Source organism: Sciurus carolinensis, chromosome 7, assembly GCF_902686445.1.
Source record: "Sciurus carolinensis chromosome 7, mSciCar1.2, whole genome shotgun sequence".
NCBI lineage: Eukaryota > Metazoa > Chordata > Mammalia > Rodentia > Sciuridae > Sciurus > Sciurus carolinensis.
Window position 1 is genome coordinate 1983919 of NC_062219.1, and position 19110 is coordinate 2003028.

Below are 19110 nucleotides of genomic sequence, written 5' to 3' on the forward strand. Positions count from 1 at the left end.
CCAGGGCCCGTTCCCATGCAGTCACCCTGGAAGAGCTCCTGTCTCGGGCCTCACCACCTAGCGCATGGCGCTCCTCACAGACTCGGGGTCACACTCCTCAGACCCGTCATGCCTTTCCACAGGGCTTCCGGTGCCCTGAAGACGCAAAGCCATGAGAGGCCACTGCACTCCAGCTTTTAAATTCAACTCCTGGCCTAGCACACAGGCTACCTCAGGACCTGAACCCTGCTCAACTCCGTCGTCTCAGTCCTCGTCACACATCTCCTGAGCTGAGCCACACCAAGTACGTGCAGCTCACAACCAAGTCCTGTCCCTCAGGCTTCCAGCAACCCTCTGGCCACCGTTCACACCTGGCCAGCGTCCACCCATCCTGCAACTGGGGTTCAGCTTTTTAAGGAGCTTTTGCTGACCTCGCTTCAAGTTGGGAAGCCCAGTTGTTTCTTGGCCTTTCTGTCCCACTTTACCATAATCTCTTTGAAGGACAGCTGTCAGTTTTGTATCCCAGCATGACATCTAACAAACAGGAAGACCTGCAGTATTTATAAATGACTAACTGAACAGGTAAAATAACAAGTGACTGAAGAACATCTACCACTACAATTCATGAGATGGCATGAATATGGAATTTCTAATTCAGGGGAAAAGAACAATCAGCTCTTGATTTGGACTCCCTAAGCTTGCAAAAGAAAATGGGTCAGAAATTATTAGAGCAGAAAGCCCAAAGTAAAGTGACCCTCTAAAGAAATCAACAAACCCAAAGGAACTGCCAGTAAGCCCAAAGTAAGCTTCTGAACTTCATGACCCTGATCAAGGTGTTTTTTATTTCCGATTTCCACCAGTAAAAGCAGCCCCTGATTACTATAAAGATATTAAACTGTTCCTTATCACATACCAAATCATATGCACTTTTATGGAACTGACTGTCATCAGATATTTTAACACACCTCAACAAGAACACTCCCATGCCAAACACTCGAGCAAGACCAGGTATCAGGTTCGATGTCCCTGCCCCCGCCCCACGCTCATAACTCAGCAGAGCACATGGCTGGAAGAGGACCAGGCCTATGCTCACTAACAGACCCTTATTTACACCACTGCTTCACTTGTATTATTTTGACTTAGAAAAATTTTACAGCATCACTAACCAATTTTAAGTATAAGGAACACTTATAAAATCTGCCTTATCCACAGACTTCATTACTCAACTGGAGATAATGTCTCCCTCCCGTATGTACAAAACTGCTTGCTATGTAACAACTACCTCATGAAGCCTGCATTGCCTGATGTGGTGGCCCCCACCTATAATCCTATAACTTGGGAGGCTGAGGTAGGAGGGTTGCAAATTCAAGGCGAGCCTCAGCAACTTAGCAAGACCTCAGCAACACAGAGAGACCCTCTCTCAAAAAAATAAAAATAAAAAGGACTGGGGATGGAGCCAAATAGTACCACTGGGTTTAATCCCCAGTATCAAAACAAAAACAACAATAACGAAAAATACCCCTGCATTATGCATTCAAGTAGGGCTTTCCTCTACTTCATACATACTTTCCTGGAAGAAAATTCACCCAGACATCTTTATCCCAACTATCTCCTCTTGGGAAAGATGCTCTGCTATGCTTGCTACCTCCTAATCCAAGTCGGCGCAGGCAGAAACCTCCCACTCCCTCAGCCTCTCTCCAACGGGCTGCTGACACTATAGCTGGAAGGGGAAAGGCAGTCTAAGAGGACTACTCTCTCTTTAAAATCTTGCAACCCAATATTTCCTTGGGAGTACCACTGTCCATCTCACCTAGTTTGTGCAGAGTGCTGACCCTGGATCCTCCAGGGCTGTGCCTTGTGCACCTCCCGCCTTGCCCTGACCATCCCAATGCAGGCATCCTGTGCCTGGTAAGGTGTGGACCACCTGTCAGAGAGGACTCTGCTGTGCAGGCATTTCTTCGTGCTCTCCTTGTTCTTGTGCCTATAAACCATTTTATCCCCTATCATAGTAATGTGAGGAAAATACTTATTTCCATGTTTCAGTTCTCAGCTGAAAACTGGGTCATATTCATAAAATTATGGATCTACTAGATTTTCCAACTGAATATAATTTCTTAGCTTTTCAGCAGAAAGATAAAATTCAAGCAAGCTCTTTTATAAAATTTCCTCTGAGGTCAACCAAAGAGGTACGAGAACCCAACACTGAACCCTGTGAAGCGTCAGTGAAGAGCCGCCCCATGGGCACTGTGGAGAGGGGAGGCTCCACGCTCAGCACACGCAGGGCAAACACAGCCATGTCCCAGACAGCTCCAGTTGGAGCCTGCAGGCTGATCTAAAGGTCATGAGGCACAACCCAGAGTAAAGCATGTTTTAAAAGCAAAAACAGAAAAAGAACAAAACTGGTATTTGCTTCTACGTGATTTTAAGACTTACGAATCTACAGTAATGAAGACAGCTCATTACTGACCCCCCCAAAACAGTGATGTAGATCACTGGAGGAGAACAGAGTTCAGAAAATGACCATATACGTATGTAGTTGATTGACTCTGACAAAGAGGCCAGAGCATTCAATGAGAAAAGAGTTTCCAACCAATGGTCAACTGGGTTATCTGTACAGAAAAAATGAGCATCAGTCCTTACTGCACACAAGAGCAAACATCCACCGGAAAGTCAGACTCCAATACGCCACGTCCCCAGCATTCTGGGGCAAACACAGGAGGATCCACAACCTTGAAGGCAGCCAATTCTCACAGAGGACAAATGGCACAGGAGGTCAAAGAAGCAGCTGAGCTTCAACCCAGTCAGAGCTTTTACTCTCTAAACGGTACCATTTTAAAAAGAAAAAGAAGCCCCAGATGGGGGAAATTCATAATATAAAGATCACAGGTAGGACATGGTTCCAGAATATGAAATTCAAACCACATCAGGACAGTGCTAGACATCAGTGTGGTGAGGAAAGGGTGCTCTGGTGGGGTGCAGACGGCATCACTTGAAGCCAGCGTCCTGGCCTCCTGAAAGGTATGCGTGCACTTGCCACCAGAGGGAGCCACTGCAGTGCCCAGAGATCACCCCACAGGAAGCCTTCAGAGCTGAGCGGGGAAGCAGGCGGAGCGTTCACCACGGGGACAGGGCTCATGACTGCTCTGACCACACTGACGCCACTCAAGGCACACAACAACCTGGACTGGACCCAAGCCACCGTTCAGTCAGAAGCTGAGCAACAGGGTGCTGACTGGATGCTGCTGGTCACAGGGCAATTCTGAAAATCACAGCAGCCCAGAGGGGACAGACAGACAAGGTGAAGCACCAGAGAGGGACAGGTCACAAAGAGGCACCAGAAGCCCTCTGAGTGAAGGGGTGCTCAGTTGACCCTCTTGAGCTGAGAGCTGAGACTATAAACGTGTGGTTTGCTGAACTTCATTCCTTAATAATTTGCTAAACTTTCATAATTCGACAACCACTTGCTGAGATAGGAGAAAGGGGGACAGCTTTGTTTTAACATCTACTCAACTGCAATTCTGATGGAAAGATCATAGGTCGATCTATGGCTGGGGCTGACTCAGAGGTTAAGAACTTTCCACATAGCTTATTTCTCAGAATAGAAAGCTTGTTGGATTTTAACTTAACATTACCAAATCAGTACTAGAGTCAAGGACACATTCTTCATCACTAAGAAATTGTGATTCTAAAGCAGATTTTAGTACAAATAAAACTAAGCTGCCTATGTATGTAAAACAGGAACTGGAAGGATGTACATCCAAACATGAACAGTGTGGTTATCCTTTGGGAGCAAAACTTTAAGCTATCCTTATTTTTTTTAATTTGTCTTTTCATGCTTTTAGCTTTTATAACAGGAACGTGTAGTTTTGTGACAGAAGAGATTGCTGTTTCTTTTATGTGCATCTAACACAGGCTTCCCCATGTCAGAGCCACAGGACCCAGTGGGCGAGAAAACCTAAATGCGAAGTCCTGAGCAAGAGCCAGTGGGAACAGTACTGCAGTTACATACCTGAGCAATGCAGTATTCCTTGGGATTCTCCTTCTCCAGACCATACTTCTCTAAAGCTTCAGCCACAGCAAAGTCTGCAGGATCCGTAGTAGACAGCAGGATTGTCTTATAAGGAATGTTTGGCTTTAAACTATCTGCATAAATTCTCAATGTTCCACCTGAAAAAACGTTTTGACATCTTTGAGTACAACCTCGTTTCACACCGATGAGAGACGGCTACCGTGGGGAAGGCGCTCAAGGGCTAACTGCAACGCTGCCCCGGCGGCCTCGGCACCGCCATTCTGCTTTCGGCCCCGGTGGGAAGACGGGCACCACAAGAAGTACTGCGCAAGGAGGCTGCGCCAGAGTCTCCTCCCCGCAGTGCAGCCGCTCCTGCTCCACTCCGGCACTAGAGCACAACACCTGTCCCTCCACTTCCACTTCCTGAACCTCAATCTGAAGTGAGAAATCAAACCTACTAAGGAGATCCCCTTCTAAGAAGTGAATAGGAACCAGGAGCTCTCAGGTGCTCAAGTCCAGAGACTGCATGAGGGCTGAGCCAACAGAGCAGGGCTATTTCATTCCTGGATAGTACAGACTAGAACATCATTTCTAGCTGTTAACACATTTGGGGGTGAGGGGCAATCAGCCAGAGCAGAGCAATCTGGGACCCTGAGATTCTGTTGTGTATTTCCTTTTAACAGAAATCCACAAATCCACACGTGCTATACTACTGCCACTCCTAGGAGTCTGCATCCTACTTAAGGACCTGGCTAAGAAGCACTAAGTCCCACGTCTAGAGGAGAGAGCCATGAGGAAAGAAGGTCCCCATACCATGGCATGACCAAGGCACAAGTTCCTGCCTTCAGTCCTTGGCTTTCTCACCTGTTAAGAGCTGCCCAGAAGGTCTGTGGATCTCTTGAAGCAAGTTCTGAATTTCCACAACTCCCTGGCCCTCTGAACTCTAAAGGAGCAATTCTGGTTACTGAATGTTCCCATGTTCTCTTTTTCAACAACTCTGGCATAAACTGCATCTTTGTAACTGAGCACTGTAAATTCTAGTCTTCTAAGACATCTGGCAGACCACACTAGTGTGAGAATGTGGACCTGCTGAGTCAGGTCACCAGCCAGGTTGCTGGCGTATCTCCACCAAGGGCACACTCACACCAATACAGAGCTGAGGACATGGCAGCCCTCAAAAGACTCGAATTCTGGATGGGAGGAAGGATGCAGGGGAGAAAACTAACGAAGAAAATACATGATGCAAGACAGCGATTCAAGCTGTGAAACAGGAGGTACAGCCCTGAGAAAATGAGCAACCAGGGCTTCCAAAGCTCAGGGGATTGCAAAGGCCACTGAGACCCGAATGACTTGACAGGGGAGCTTCCTGAGCAGGGCACCTCTGGGAGCCAAGGCCCCTGGCTGATGCAGGGATCCCTGGCTAGGGTGGACAGGGTGAAGGAAAAGGGGAAGATGCAGTCAGGGACTGGCTGAGACAAGATCTCACAGGACTTCCCAACCTGACCACAACCTTGGGTCTCATCCTAGAGAGTTCTGAGAATGAGTGTGAGCATGTGCTTGAAGGCATGCACACATCTCCATCCATGGTTCATGCAGGGAGAAGGGCAAAATGCCACTCACTGAACAGAGGACTCCAGTGCTGGGCAAAGGAGGGCGACACCAGGAGTGAGCCAGTCCAAGGCACATGTCCACCTACTGAAACACTGCCCCTCCTGAGCTATGCTCTGCCCCAGATGCAGACTCGAAGAAATCTGCAAGCCATGTATGTGTACGGCAGGATAGGCATGAAGTGTGCAGACAGACTCAGGCGGCATCTGCACATCGCACCAGCTCTGAAAGCTGTCAAATGAGTCTGTACCCTGACCCAGGTGTCCACAGAAAAATGCAAATAGGGAGAAAATGCAGAAAGCATCCAACAAAATCATGCCAGGTGAGCGTATGCATATACCACGGGGAGCTCCAACTTCACATGCACCTGTGGCGCACTGACTAAGAATGAATAAACGAGTGGAAGGAAGACTGTGCAATAGAGGAAGGGGACTGGGAAGACGACTGGAAGGAGGAGAGGAGAGAAGTGGCACAGGACCTGAAATGGAGGAAATTAAAACCCATGCACGTATGATTATGTGATGAGCCCAACGATTGTGGTAACTGATAAGTGCCAAAAAAAGAAAAAGAAAGAAAAGGAAACTGCAAACGGGCAGACACCTAATTTTTGTACATTTTCTAAATCCTCAGACAAGTACTTTTTGATCCCAAAGTTACTGACCATATAGCATACGGCACCATTTGGTCTGAAAAAAATTTATGGATGAAATTTACCAGGTCACTTAAAAAAAAAAAAAAAAAAAAGCAAGGGTCCTACAGATGATTTAATCCTGAGTCACTCACTGCTCTTTTAAAAAACACATCACGATTAGGCAGTTGTACAATTCCTATTCTTGTGGTCAAACAAATTTAGTTACTTAGTTTTAGTATATAGTGAATGTTGAGTCATTCTAAAACACAAAAAAGCAATAAACAGGTAGAGTCCAATGTAAAGATTTCTAGCTTTATAAACACAAAACTATGGTATGGTCAGAGCAGAGATACACCCTCCACACTTGACCAGGAAGGGGAAAGCAAAGAGGAGGACTAAAGTCCATTTGCACGAACATCACGTCAATTCTGACAGATACATTATTTCCCCATTTTGAAAAATGAACACACTGAGGCTCATTTGTGCACAGGTTTCCAATGGCACCCCTAACCCCAGGCCTGTGTCCTTCTGCAGTGCCCCAAAGCTCCCAGGGCTGTGCACTGAGAAAGAGAGGTAGATGAAGGAATGACTCTCCAGAATCCTTACAACTAATGAACATCTCAGAGACAAAACCCATGACAGTAACTGGTAGAATATCTGCGCCACATATCAACTAACTGAGAAACACAGAGCATTTCAGGGCCAGCTGCACTTTGAAGACACCAGAGGGAACACACCTGCATGCTAGAAGGGCCTGAAGAGTGCGGGCAAGCCTATCGCTCTGCATGGGCATAGGAGCTAAGCCTTCAGGACCTGGGGAACCAGGCCCAGGGACAACAGCAGGCACAGCCGTCACTCCAGGAAGCAGCACCTCCAGTCCACAAGGAGATTCACCAGGTCGCGCTCGTGATACTGGAGGCTGCCAGGTCCATTTTTATGAGTAATTAATTTATTAAAATAGACAACTTGGACTTAATACTTTTGACTTCCTCAATATTAACCATTAATAGAGGAGGTTTTTCAAGATGGCAGAATAGAGGAGGTCACTTTCCTGGCTGCTCCACAGCATGAAACCAAGAAAGCAAAAAGGCAGCTTCTCAGCAAGTGGGTGTGAAGAAAGGGACTTTACTGGTAATTAATACTGAACATTCAAAGCAGACTGGGGGGCTGGGGAGATAGTTCAGTTGGTAGAGAACTTGCCTTGCAAGCACAAAGCCTTGGGTTCAATGCCCAGCACTGCAAAGAGAAAAAAATAAATGTGAACTGGGGACACAGGAGGTTGGATATAATAAGGAAGAGATCCCCAGCTCCACTTGCTGCTGCTGCCACCAGCCACAGCACCAGCCAGAGTGGTTCCCCCATAAGCAAAGTGGAGGGATAAGGGAATTAAAGGAACCCACATTTTTAGGAAGCCTGAGGTGTGTCTGGGTACAAAGAGATCAAAGATACTGCCCAACTAATCTGAAAGACATATTGCACAATCCTTGTGCCAGAAAGAGCTACATCTCTCCCAGTCATCCACAGGAGGACAGAGGAAGGAAACATCTGCAGCTGTGGCAAATGGATCCAGAAGCTGGGGGAGTCAATTCCTACAAACCCAAGCTTGGCCCAAAATACAGGCCTGGCAAATGCATACCACACAACCCAGAACTGGCTGGGAGAGATGTGCCCAGCCAAAAATTCTAAAGGGCAAGGGTGGGAGTGATTAAGTTTGGAGACTAAACCTGAGAGACCAGTAAATGTGGGGTCTGTAGGTTCTGTGGGTACTTTATGGGGAGGACAAGGGATTTGGCCCTTCAACCTCACAAGTGGAACAGAGGGGTGACCCATGGGGTGCAGTCTCCCAGCATGGAGCAGCAATTGCTGTGCCCTGGAGGTGTGGTGTTCTAGAATCTTCTCACCAACTGCCAGTCAAGGAAGAACCTGAGCCTACCTAAACCTCAACCCTACCTGCAGGAGTTCCACCTGTGCCTACAAGATCCTCCCTCACAGAAAACGCCAGTGACCTCCCCTGAAGGTGGAGCAGCCACCGTCGCCAACAACATCACCTAACACTGCCGAGAAGGGAAGCTGAGACTCTTGAACTTCAACAGAAATCATTCTTTAACTTTTCATCAAGATCTTTTTTTTAAAGCTTTTTTCCTTTTCTCCATTTAATTGGGACCTGAATGGTTCATGAACACTTACACATATACACATTTGCTTCTTTTTTCTCATTTCTATCATTTTTGGAAGGCAGTTATTTTTTCAAAGATCAGTATTTTCAAGAATAGGATTAATCATCACATCCTATATCACTTCTGTTCACTCCCTGTCCACCATTCAAAATTGTAAACCCTTTTGATAACTTGCTGTTTTTACTGTGGGCAATAACTGATCCACTATTTCTGCTTATTGTGACAATTAACATTGTATATGCCATAGCCAGAACTACTTAGTTTAATGCTATATATTACGCTATATATAGTTTGCATAGGTGGTTGTAATTATTTGTCTCCCCATAAACAGTGAGGTACTGTAAACATTCAAGGACCCTGTAAGTCCACAGGGCAGAAACTCTACTGCCTCAGATCCATGCTGTGAGATGGGTAGACACACAATCAACATGAAAAAGCAAGGGAGCAAATCACCACAAACAAACCAAGATACTCCAGTAACAGAATCCATCGACACCACAGTGCAAGAAATGTCACAGAAGTTTAGAATGTTTGTAGACAAACAACTGCAAGGTAAAGGATGATGTAAGGAGTGAAAACAGAGAGAAAATATAGGAAGTAAAATATCACTTCAATAAAAACATAGAGCTCTGAAAAAGAATCAAGCAGAAATCCTCAAAATGAAGGAATTGACAAACCAATTAAAAATTCACTGGATAGCATCACCAGCAGACTAGACTACTTGGAAGACAGAGATTCAGGCAATGAAGACAAAACATATAATCTAGAAAATGAAGTTGATCATGGAGAAAAGCTGTTAAGAGACCATGAACAGAACTTTCAAGAAATATGGGATAACATGAAAAGACAAAACATTAAGATTTATCAGAATAGATGAAGGCTTGGAGATACAGATCAAAGGAATGCACAATGTTTCCAATGAAATGATATCTTAGAATTTCCTAAATCTTAAGAATGAAGTGGAAAATCAAATACAGGAGGTTTGGCTTATAGGACCCCAAATATACAAAATTACAGAAAACCTACACCAAGGCACATTACTGCAAAAATGCCCTAACATACAGGAAAAGGACATAAGGCTACCAGAAAAAACAACAGGTCACATTTACAGGGAAATCCATCCAGATTTTAGCTGATTTCAAAACCCAGACCCTCGAAGCTAGGTGGTCTTGGAGAAATATATCGCAAGTTATAAAAGAAAATGGATGCCAGGCAAGAACACCATACCCAGAAAAATTAAGCTTCAGAATTGGTGATGAAATTAAAAACCATCCATGATAAACAAAAATTAAATGAATCCACAATTAGAAAGCCTACACTACAAAATAAAACATCAATAAAACATCTCATGATGATGAAATGAAACCTAAAGTTCAAAACCAGCACAGAATCCAAGAAAAGCCCAGGACCAGACGGATTCTCAGCCGAGTTCCACAAGACCTTCAAAGAAGAACTCATTCCAATACTTCTCAAAGTATTCCAGGAAATAGAAAAGGACGGTATCCTACCAAACTCATTCTATGAAGCTAATATCACCCTCATACCCAAACCAGAAAAAGACACATCAAGGAAAGAAAATTTTAGACCAATATCCTTGATGAATATAGATGCAAAGATCCTTAACAAAATATTGGCAAACCGTATACAAAAACATATTAAGAAAATTGTGCATCACGATCAAGTGGGGTTCATCCCTGGAATGTAAGGATGGTTCAACATTCGTAAATCAATAAACGTAATCCATCATGTCAATAGACTTAAGGATAAAAATCATATGGTTATTTCAATTGACGCAGAAACAGCGTTCAACAAAATACAACACCCCTTCATGCTCAAAACACTAGAAAAAATAGGGATAGTAGGAACATACCTGAACATTGTAAAGGCTATTTATGCTAAGCCCATGGCCAACATCATTCTTAATGGAGAAAAACTGAAACCATTCCCTTTAAAAACGGGAACAAGACAGGGATGTCCTCTTTCACCACTTCTATTCAACATTGTCCTTGAAACTCTAGCCAGAGCAATTAGGCAGACTAAAGAAATTAAAGGGACATGAATAGGAAAAGAGGAACTTAAGCTGTCACTATTTGCTGATGACATGATTCTATATTTAGAGGATCCAAAACCCTCCTCCAGAAAACTTCTAGACCTCATCAATGAATTTAGCAAAATAGCAGGCTATAAAATCAACACGCATAAATCTAAAGCATTTTTATATGCAAGCGACGAAACAGGTTAAAGGGAAATGAGGAAAACAACTCCATTTGCAATAGCCTCAAAAAAAATAAAATACTTGGAAATCAATCTTAACCAAAGAGGTAAAAGATCTCTACAATGAAAACTACAAAACATTGAAGAAAGAAATTAAGGAAGACCTTAGAAGATGGAAAGATCTCCCATGTTCTTGGATAGGCAGAATTAATATTGTCAAAATGGCCATACTACCAAAAGTGCTATACAGATTCAATGCAATTCCAATTAAAATCCCAATGACGTACCTTACAGAAATAAAGAAAGCAATCATGAAATTCATCTGGAAGAATAAGAAACCCAGAATAGCTAAAGCAATCTTTAGCAGGAAGAATGAAACGGGGTATCGCAATACCAGAACTTCAAATATACTACAAAGCAATAGTAACAAAAACGGCATGGTATTGGCACCAAAACAGACAGGTAGATAAATGGTACAAAGTAGAGGACATGGACACAAACCCAAATAAATACAATTTTCTCATACTAGACAAAGGTGCCAAAAATATGCAATGAAGAAAAGACAGCCTGTTCAACAAATGGTGCTGGGAAAACTGGAAATCCATATGCAACAGAATGAAACTAAACCCCTATCTCTCACCCTGCACAAAAATCAACTAACAATGGATCAAGGACCTTGAAATCAGACCAGAGACCCTGCATCTTATAGAAGAAAAGTAGGTCCAAATCTTCACCTTGTTGGCTTGGGATCAGACTTCCTTAACAGGACTCCCATAGCACAAGAAATAAAAGCAAGAATCAATAACTGGGATAGATTCAAACTAAACAGCTTTCTCTCAGTAAAGGAAACTATCAGCAATGCAAAGAGAGAGCCTACAGAGTAGGAGAATATCTTTGCCACTCATACTTCAGATAGAGCACTAATTTCCAGAATATATAAAGAACTCAAAAAACTCTACACCAAGAATACAAATAAACCAATCAACAAATGGGCTAAGGATATGAACAGACACTTCACAGAAGAAGATCTACAAGCAATCAACAAACATATGAAAAAATGTTCACCATCTTTAGTAATAAGAGAAATGCAAATCAAAACTACACTAAGATTCCATCTCACCCCAATTAGAATGGTGATTATCAAGAATACAAGCAACAATAGGTGTTGGAGAGGATGTGGGGAAAAAGGTACACTCATAAATTGCTGGGGGGGATGCAAATTAGTGCAGCCACTCTGGAAAGCAGTGTGGAGATTCCTTAGAAAACTTGGAATGGACCCACCATTTGACCCAGCTATCCCACTCGTTGGCCTATACCCAAAGGACTTAAAATCAGCATACTACAGAGATACAGCCACATCAATGTTCATAGCTGCTCAATTCACAACAGCCAGACTGTGGAACCAATCTAGATGCCCTTCAATTGATGAATGAATAAAGAAACTGTGGTGTATATATATATATATACAATGGAATATTACTCAGCTATAAAGAATAATAAAATTATGGCATGTGCAGGCAAATGGATGAAATTGGAGAATATCATGTTAAGTGAGATAAGCCAATCTCAAAAATCCAAAAGATGAATGATCTCACTGATAAGCGGATGATGACACATAATGGGGGGTTGGAGGCGGGCAAGAATGGAGGAAGGAGGGACTGTATAGAGGGAAAAGAGAGGTGGGAGGGGTGGGGGGGTAAGGAAAAAAAATAACAGAATGAATCAAACATCAGTACTCTATGTAAATGTATGAATATGCAAATGGTATGCTGTTACTCCATGTACAACCTAAACAACATGTATCCCATTTGTTTACAATAAAAAAAAAAAAAAAAAAAAAAAAATTCAATTGTGCCCAGGACACAATTTAAAATTACTCCAACCAGGAAGAGGTGACTCATTCTCAAGGGAAGATAACAAAAAAAAAAAAAAAAGAACAGCAGAGAAGAACTACATTAGAATAGGCAATCAAAGAAGACTTGCAAATTAAAAAACAGAAATGAATCCAAATGACGGGGAATAAAAACCATTTCTCAAAAATAACATTGAATGTTAACAGCCTAAATTCATCAAACAAAAGACAAATGTAGATTGGATTAAAAACAAGTCCCAACAGTATGCTGTCTCCACTTATGAGACTCACCTCATAGGCAAATACATCCACAGACTAAAATTAAAAGGATAGGGAAAAACATATCATTCACGTGATTCTCATGAATAAGCAGGGATTTCTATCCTCACATAACATAAAATGGACTTTAAGCCAAAGTTAATCAAAAGGGAAAAAGAAGGTCATTTCATACTGGTTAAGGGAATTACACATCAACAAGACCTAACAATTTCAAATATTTATACCCCACAACAATGGAGCATCTATGTACATTAAACAAACCCTTCTCAATTTCAAGAATCAAATAGAATACAACATAATAATACTGGGTGATTTTAACACACCTCTCTCATCACTGGATAGATCCTCCAAAACCAAATAAAGAAGCTATGGAACTAAAAGACACAATTAATAATTAAGACTTAACAGATATATATAAAATATTTCATCCATCAATGACTGAATATGCTTTCTTTTCAGCAGCACATGGATTCTTCACTCAAAAAAGACCATATTTTGGCCACAAAGCAACTCTATGCAAATACATAAAAAAACAGATAATATTTTGCATTCTATATTCATAATGGAATAATATTAGAAATCAATGAAAAACAAAAAAAATAGAAGCTACTCTAAAGCTTGGAGACTAAATAACATGCTATTAAAGGACCAATGGATAGCAGAAGAAATCAAGGATGAAATAAAAAAATACTTAGAGGTAAATGAGAACAGCAACTCAACATATCAAAATCTATGGGACACTATGAAGGTGTTTCTAAGTTTCTAAAAGAAAAGTTCACTGCATTGAATTCATTCATTAAAAGAACAGAAAGTCATCAAAAGTAACCTAACATTACATCTTAAAGCCCTAGAAAAAGAAGTACAAATCAACACCAAAGTAGTAGAAAACAGGAAATGATTAAAATTAGAGCTGAAATCAATGGAATTGAAACAATAAAATTAAAAAAAAAAAAAAGAAAAAGAAAATCAATGGAACAAAAAGTTGGTTCTTTGAAAAAATAAGTAAAATTGATAAACCCTTAGTCAAGAGAAAGAGGAAAAACTCAAATTACTAAAATTTGTGATGAAAAAGGAAATATCACCAAGGAAACTTCTGAAATACAGATGATGATCAGAGACTATTTTGAAAATCTACACTCCAATAAAATAGAAAATCTTGAAGATAATGACAAATTTCCAGAGACATATGACATACCCAAATCAAATCAGGAGGACATAGAAAATTTAAACAGATCAATTTCAAGTAATAAAATTGAAGACACCATCAAAAGTCTACCAAGGAAGAAAAGCCCAGGACCAGACAGATTCTCAGTCCTGTTCTTCCTGACTTTCAAAGAACTGACACCAATCCTCCTCAAATTATTCCATGAAATACTAAAGGAGGGAACCCTTCCAGATTAGTCTATGAAGTTTATCATGCTGATATCAAAACCAAAGACACATGAAGGAAAAAAAATTGCAGACCAATATCCCTGATCAACATAGATGGAAAATTCTTAACAAAATTCTGGCAAATTGCATACAAAAACATTAAAAAGATAGTGTACCATGATCAAGTGGAGTTCATCCCAGGGATGCAAGATTAGAAATCGATGAATGTAATTAATCATATCAATAGACTTAAAGATAAGAATCACATAATTATTTCAATAGATGCAAAAAAAAGCATTGGAAAAAATACAGTATTCCTTCCTGTTCAAAACACTAGGAAAACAAGGGACAGTAGGAACACCTCAATATTGTAAAAGCTGTCTGTGCTAAACCCAAAGCCAACATCCTTCTAAATGGAGAAAAACTGAAAGTTTTCCCTCTAAAAACTGGAATAAGAAATGGATGCCCTTTTTCACCACTAGTATTCAATATAGTCACTGAAACCCTGGCCAGAGGAATTAGGCAAAAGAAAGAAATTAAAGGGATACAAATGGGAAAAGAACTCAAACTATCCTATTTGCTGATGACATGATTCTATATTTAGAAGAACCAAAAACCTCTGCCAGAAAACGACAACTCATAGAATAATTCAGTAAGTAGCAAGATATAAAATTAGCACCCATAAATCAATTGTGTTCCTATATACCAAAGATGAATCAACTGAAAGAGAAATTAGAAAAACTATTCCACACACAATAGCCTCAAAAAAAATAAAATTCTTGGGAATCAACCTAACAAAAAGGTAAAAGACCGCTACAATAGAAACTACAGAACACTAAAGAAAGAAACTGAAGAAGAACTTAGAATATGGAAAGGTCTTCCGTGCTTTTAGATGGGCAGCATTAATATTGTCAAAATGGCCACACTACCAAAAGCACTACACAGATTTAATGTAATTCTGATTTAAATCCCAATGGCATTCTTCCTGGAAATAGAAAAAGCAGTCATGAAATTCATTTGGAAAAATAAGAAGCCCAGAACAGCCAAGCAACCCTCAGCGAGAGAATCTTCTGCCCCCAGCAGCAGAGATAGAGCATCAATCTCCAGGATATATAAAGAACTCAAAAACATAACACCAAAAAAATAAAATAACACAATCAATCAATGGGCAAAGGTTCTCCAATAGGCACTTCACAGAAGAAATACAAATGGTCAAAAATATATGAAAATATGTTCAATATCTCTAGCAATTAGAGAAATGCAAATTAAAACTACACAGAGATTCTATGTCACTCTAGTCAGAATGGCAATGATCAAGAATACAAGTAACAATACATGTTGGTGAGGATGTGGGGAAAAATGTTCACTCATACATTGTTGGTGGAACTGCAAACTGGTGTAATCACTATGGAAAGCAGTATGGAGACTCCTCAGAAAACTTGGAATGGAACCACTATTTGACCTAGTTACCCCACTCGTCAGCAAATACCCAAAGGACTTAAAATTGACAAACTACAGTGATACAGTCACATCAGTGTTTATAGCACCTCAATTCACAATAGCTAAGCTATGGAATCAACCTAGGTGCCCTTCAACAGATGAACAGGTAAAGAAAATGTGGTGTGTGTACACATTGGAATATTACTTAGCCATAAAAAAGAATGACTTTATGACTTTTGCCAGTAAATGAATAGAACTGGAGACTATCTTGCTAAGTGGAATAAGCCAATCCTAGAAAACTAAAGGCTGGATGTTCTCTCTGATACAATAAGGGAATCAGGGAACAGAAGTTCAGTGGATTAGACAAAGGAGAATGAAGGAAGGGAGGAAGATGGGAATAGGAAAGACAGTTAAATGAATCAGACATCACTTTCCTATGTTTGTATATGAACACATGACCAGGGGAACTCCACAACATGTATCACCTCAAGAACAGAATCCTAATTAGAGTAAGTTATACTCTATGTCATAAGATGTCAAAATACACTCTTGCCATGTCTATCTAAAAACAAATTAAAAAATAAAAAAAATAAATAAATAAAAAACCACAAATAGCTACTTTGCCAAAAGCATTTACTATCTTAAAGAGTTTTCCTGGGACTCCAATACATAAAAATGTTCCTTTTGTGCCCAGCCATCCATTTAATAGAGAAGCTCTGCTTGGGCATGCTGCTGTTTCTCCTCTGAACTCTTGGGGTCTCCTTCCTGTTTTCCTCCCTGGGCCCCTGGAACACCTAACTATTCTGCAGGCTGTGGTTTTCCATCACCACTGTGCTTCTCTGCAACAAGCCTCACGCTCCCCGTGAAGCTGACACCCAACCACACAGATGATTCTCCCACTCCACTGCCGTCTGACACTGCAGAGCAGAGCTCCAGTTCAGTCACTAAGTCACCAGCCCAAAAGATGCCAGCACCTCACCTGACGCACATAAGCCCATTTTCCATCCAGAATGGTCTCTCGTTCCACATCCATCGATCTGTTCAACACTGCTGAGTAAAACCCGTCTTCACAGGTCCTAACGTTCCACCCTTCCATGTTCCTCTGTGCTCTCTGTGGTCCTCCGCCTCGCACGGGCAATGCAATGCTTTCCTGGGCTTGTCGCTCCTACCCACAATTCCCTCAAATCTAGCTTCTACACTGCTTCTAGCTGTCTCTCTAGATCTGAAGCTGAGGCTAAACTGAACACTTTTCAAATCCTCAGCTCAAAATCTCTTCAGTAGCTCATTAACAATGCCCATCAAAATTCCCAGAGTACCCAGACATCAGTGGAGCATAAGAATGGGCATCTGGGGGCACCAGCTGAGTGATGTGCAAAAAGCTTCCAGTTTCTTTAAAAATGCACACAAATGTTACATTCAACCCATTAGTGCGGATTGAAAAGTTTAAATAAACACTACGCGCCTTACAAAACGGACACTGCAAGCCAGCTCTTGTCACAACTCACATGCACCCGAGCTCACGCATGGCACTCCTCCAGGAACAGTGGACTCTACTCTCTTCAGGGATACCTCGGGCTCCTCCTCTAGCCAGTACCTTCAGGCCTGGCAGCAACTGGCACAGGAAGGTGTTTCTGAGTGCTCCTCTTGTGCTTTTTAAAATTTTTGCTTCTTTATATTTCTCTGCCTAATTTTCTTTCTTCCTTTTTCTTGGTTGCATATATTTATACATAATGACAAATTCTTGACAGAACAACACAGGACACATTTAAACAAAAAATCCTGGAGCTCAAAAATGCCTTATTAAAGTATTTAGAGAATCAAGAAGTCCCTTACACTCCTAGTCCTAGTTTGTTTTGTTAAGTCACTAGTAGTATAATCCCTGTGAAACATCTAATTAAAACTCGTTTTCAGGGCACTGAAGAGAGCACTGTGCTCCAGCAAACAAGCTGGAACTGTCTGGAACCCACACTGAAATGTGCTAGAGCCCTGAGTCCTCGGCAACCCCTGCCTAGGGCAGGACAGTGACCACACATTTTTGAATGCAGTCCACGGAACCCACCTCCTGTGTGGCGGTCAGACTGGGTATACCAACAAGATACATTCACACCTCTCCAGGAATGAACACAGGTGTGAACACTGCTTCCCCGTCACAGACCCAGCCTCGTGTGCTCAAGCACTGACAGCTGACTTAGGAGAGAAAGAGCTGGAAATGAGCAGCTTTCCAGACCAAAACCATGATAAACAAGGCTCCAGAGAAACTGCCAATCCTCATGTCCCAAACCCTACAACTGTCAAGTAGGGCAGGAGGTGTCCAAACGTACAATTCCGAAGCACCTGAATGTGACATTACTCAGGAAACACAGAGGTGAACCAGACCAAACCTCTGGGGGCAAGCTGGGTCAATACAGTGATTTTTTTTGTTTATTTGATTAAACTCAAATGATTACCCTATTATTGTTTTAACAAGTAAAACGATTTTGTAACTAAATTGTAACTTTGTAATAAGTATCTTCTTTGCGGAACAGGATCACAGATTGAAGTAAAAGCTTTACATCAATGCTCCTGTGGTGTCCATGGAGACAGGCTGAGGTGGCCGAGCTCCGGCCCCAGGCAAGCAGGCGCCAGGACAGTGAAGATGTCAGCCTCGTAGTCCAGACCCTGTCCAGGCTGTGAGCAGGAGGAAGCTGCAGCCCACCCAGCTGCCTCACCCTGACACCTTCTGCAGTAAACGAGATAAAGCAGCTTCTGAAAGATAAGTCTGAGCACGTGGGAAAGTCGGTGTGTGAACTAGGGGCTGTGAAGGCCTTTCTTACACTCTGGAATGAACAAGACAAAGGAGATTCAGATGAAGAGGTTGTTCGAGATGGAGTCAGAGTGTTCACCGAAAAGAAAGCACAGCTGACACTTTTAGGAACAGAAATGGACTATGTTGAAGATGAATTATCCAGTGTGTTTGTCTTCAATAACCCAAACATCAAAGGAACATGTGGCTGTGGAGAAAGCTTTAATATTTGAAACCGCATAACTCCTCTGGCTGTAACTCCAGGAAAGCTTGCTAAGGAACCCATGTGACTGTCACATGCCTCAGGTTTATAATGTGTGGTTGCCTGTGGGGAAAATAAAATGATGCATTTTGAAAATGAAGCCACTATGCTAGCTAGATTCCAGAAGACATGATATTTGTATTCTCCAAATGGGACAGAAAATGAGAAGTCATTGCTCTTTCTGGATCATTGTTATGTAAAGAAAAAAGTCCTACTCTGCACTTAACTCTCATGCATCCTTTCTATTAGAACCAGTCCCATTAATGCTGACTCCCTGAGAGTAATTCAGAAACAGGTTGGTAGGTGTATGCTTGCTAGATTTCTATCAAATGGCTTGAATGTACATTTCCATCTGCATTTTTCCAACCAGATTAGTGGTTCCCAAAATTTAGAGGTGAGAAGTCCTGACTACTGACAGTAACATGGTAGTGCTTTGTTTTTGTACCCAAATTGGCATGACCTCTTTTTTACATTTTTATTAAAAATTTCATTGTCAAAAAAAAAAA

At 41.7% G+C, this 19110-nt stretch overlaps 1 protein-coding gene and 1 pseudogene across 22 annotated transcripts in view; one reads left to right on the forward strand and one right to left on the reverse strand.

The window, feature by feature from the left end:
• Positions 1-19110, reverse strand: part of Afdn (afadin, adherens junction formation factor) — a 132823-nt gene that overhangs the window by 69767 nt on the left and 43946 nt on the right. For all 22 annotated transcript variants that reach the window (XM_047559543.1, XM_047559540.1, XM_047559560.1 and 19 more), the window contains exon 6: positions 3989-4146. In XM_047559543.1, the coding sequence (XP_047415499.1) occupies positions 3989-4146 (158 nt within the window). The remainder of the gene's footprint in view (positions 1-3988; positions 4147-19110) is intronic.
• On the forward strand, positions 4194-18575 carry LOC124988035 (iron-sulfur cluster assembly 1 homolog, mitochondrial-like; annotated as a pseudogene).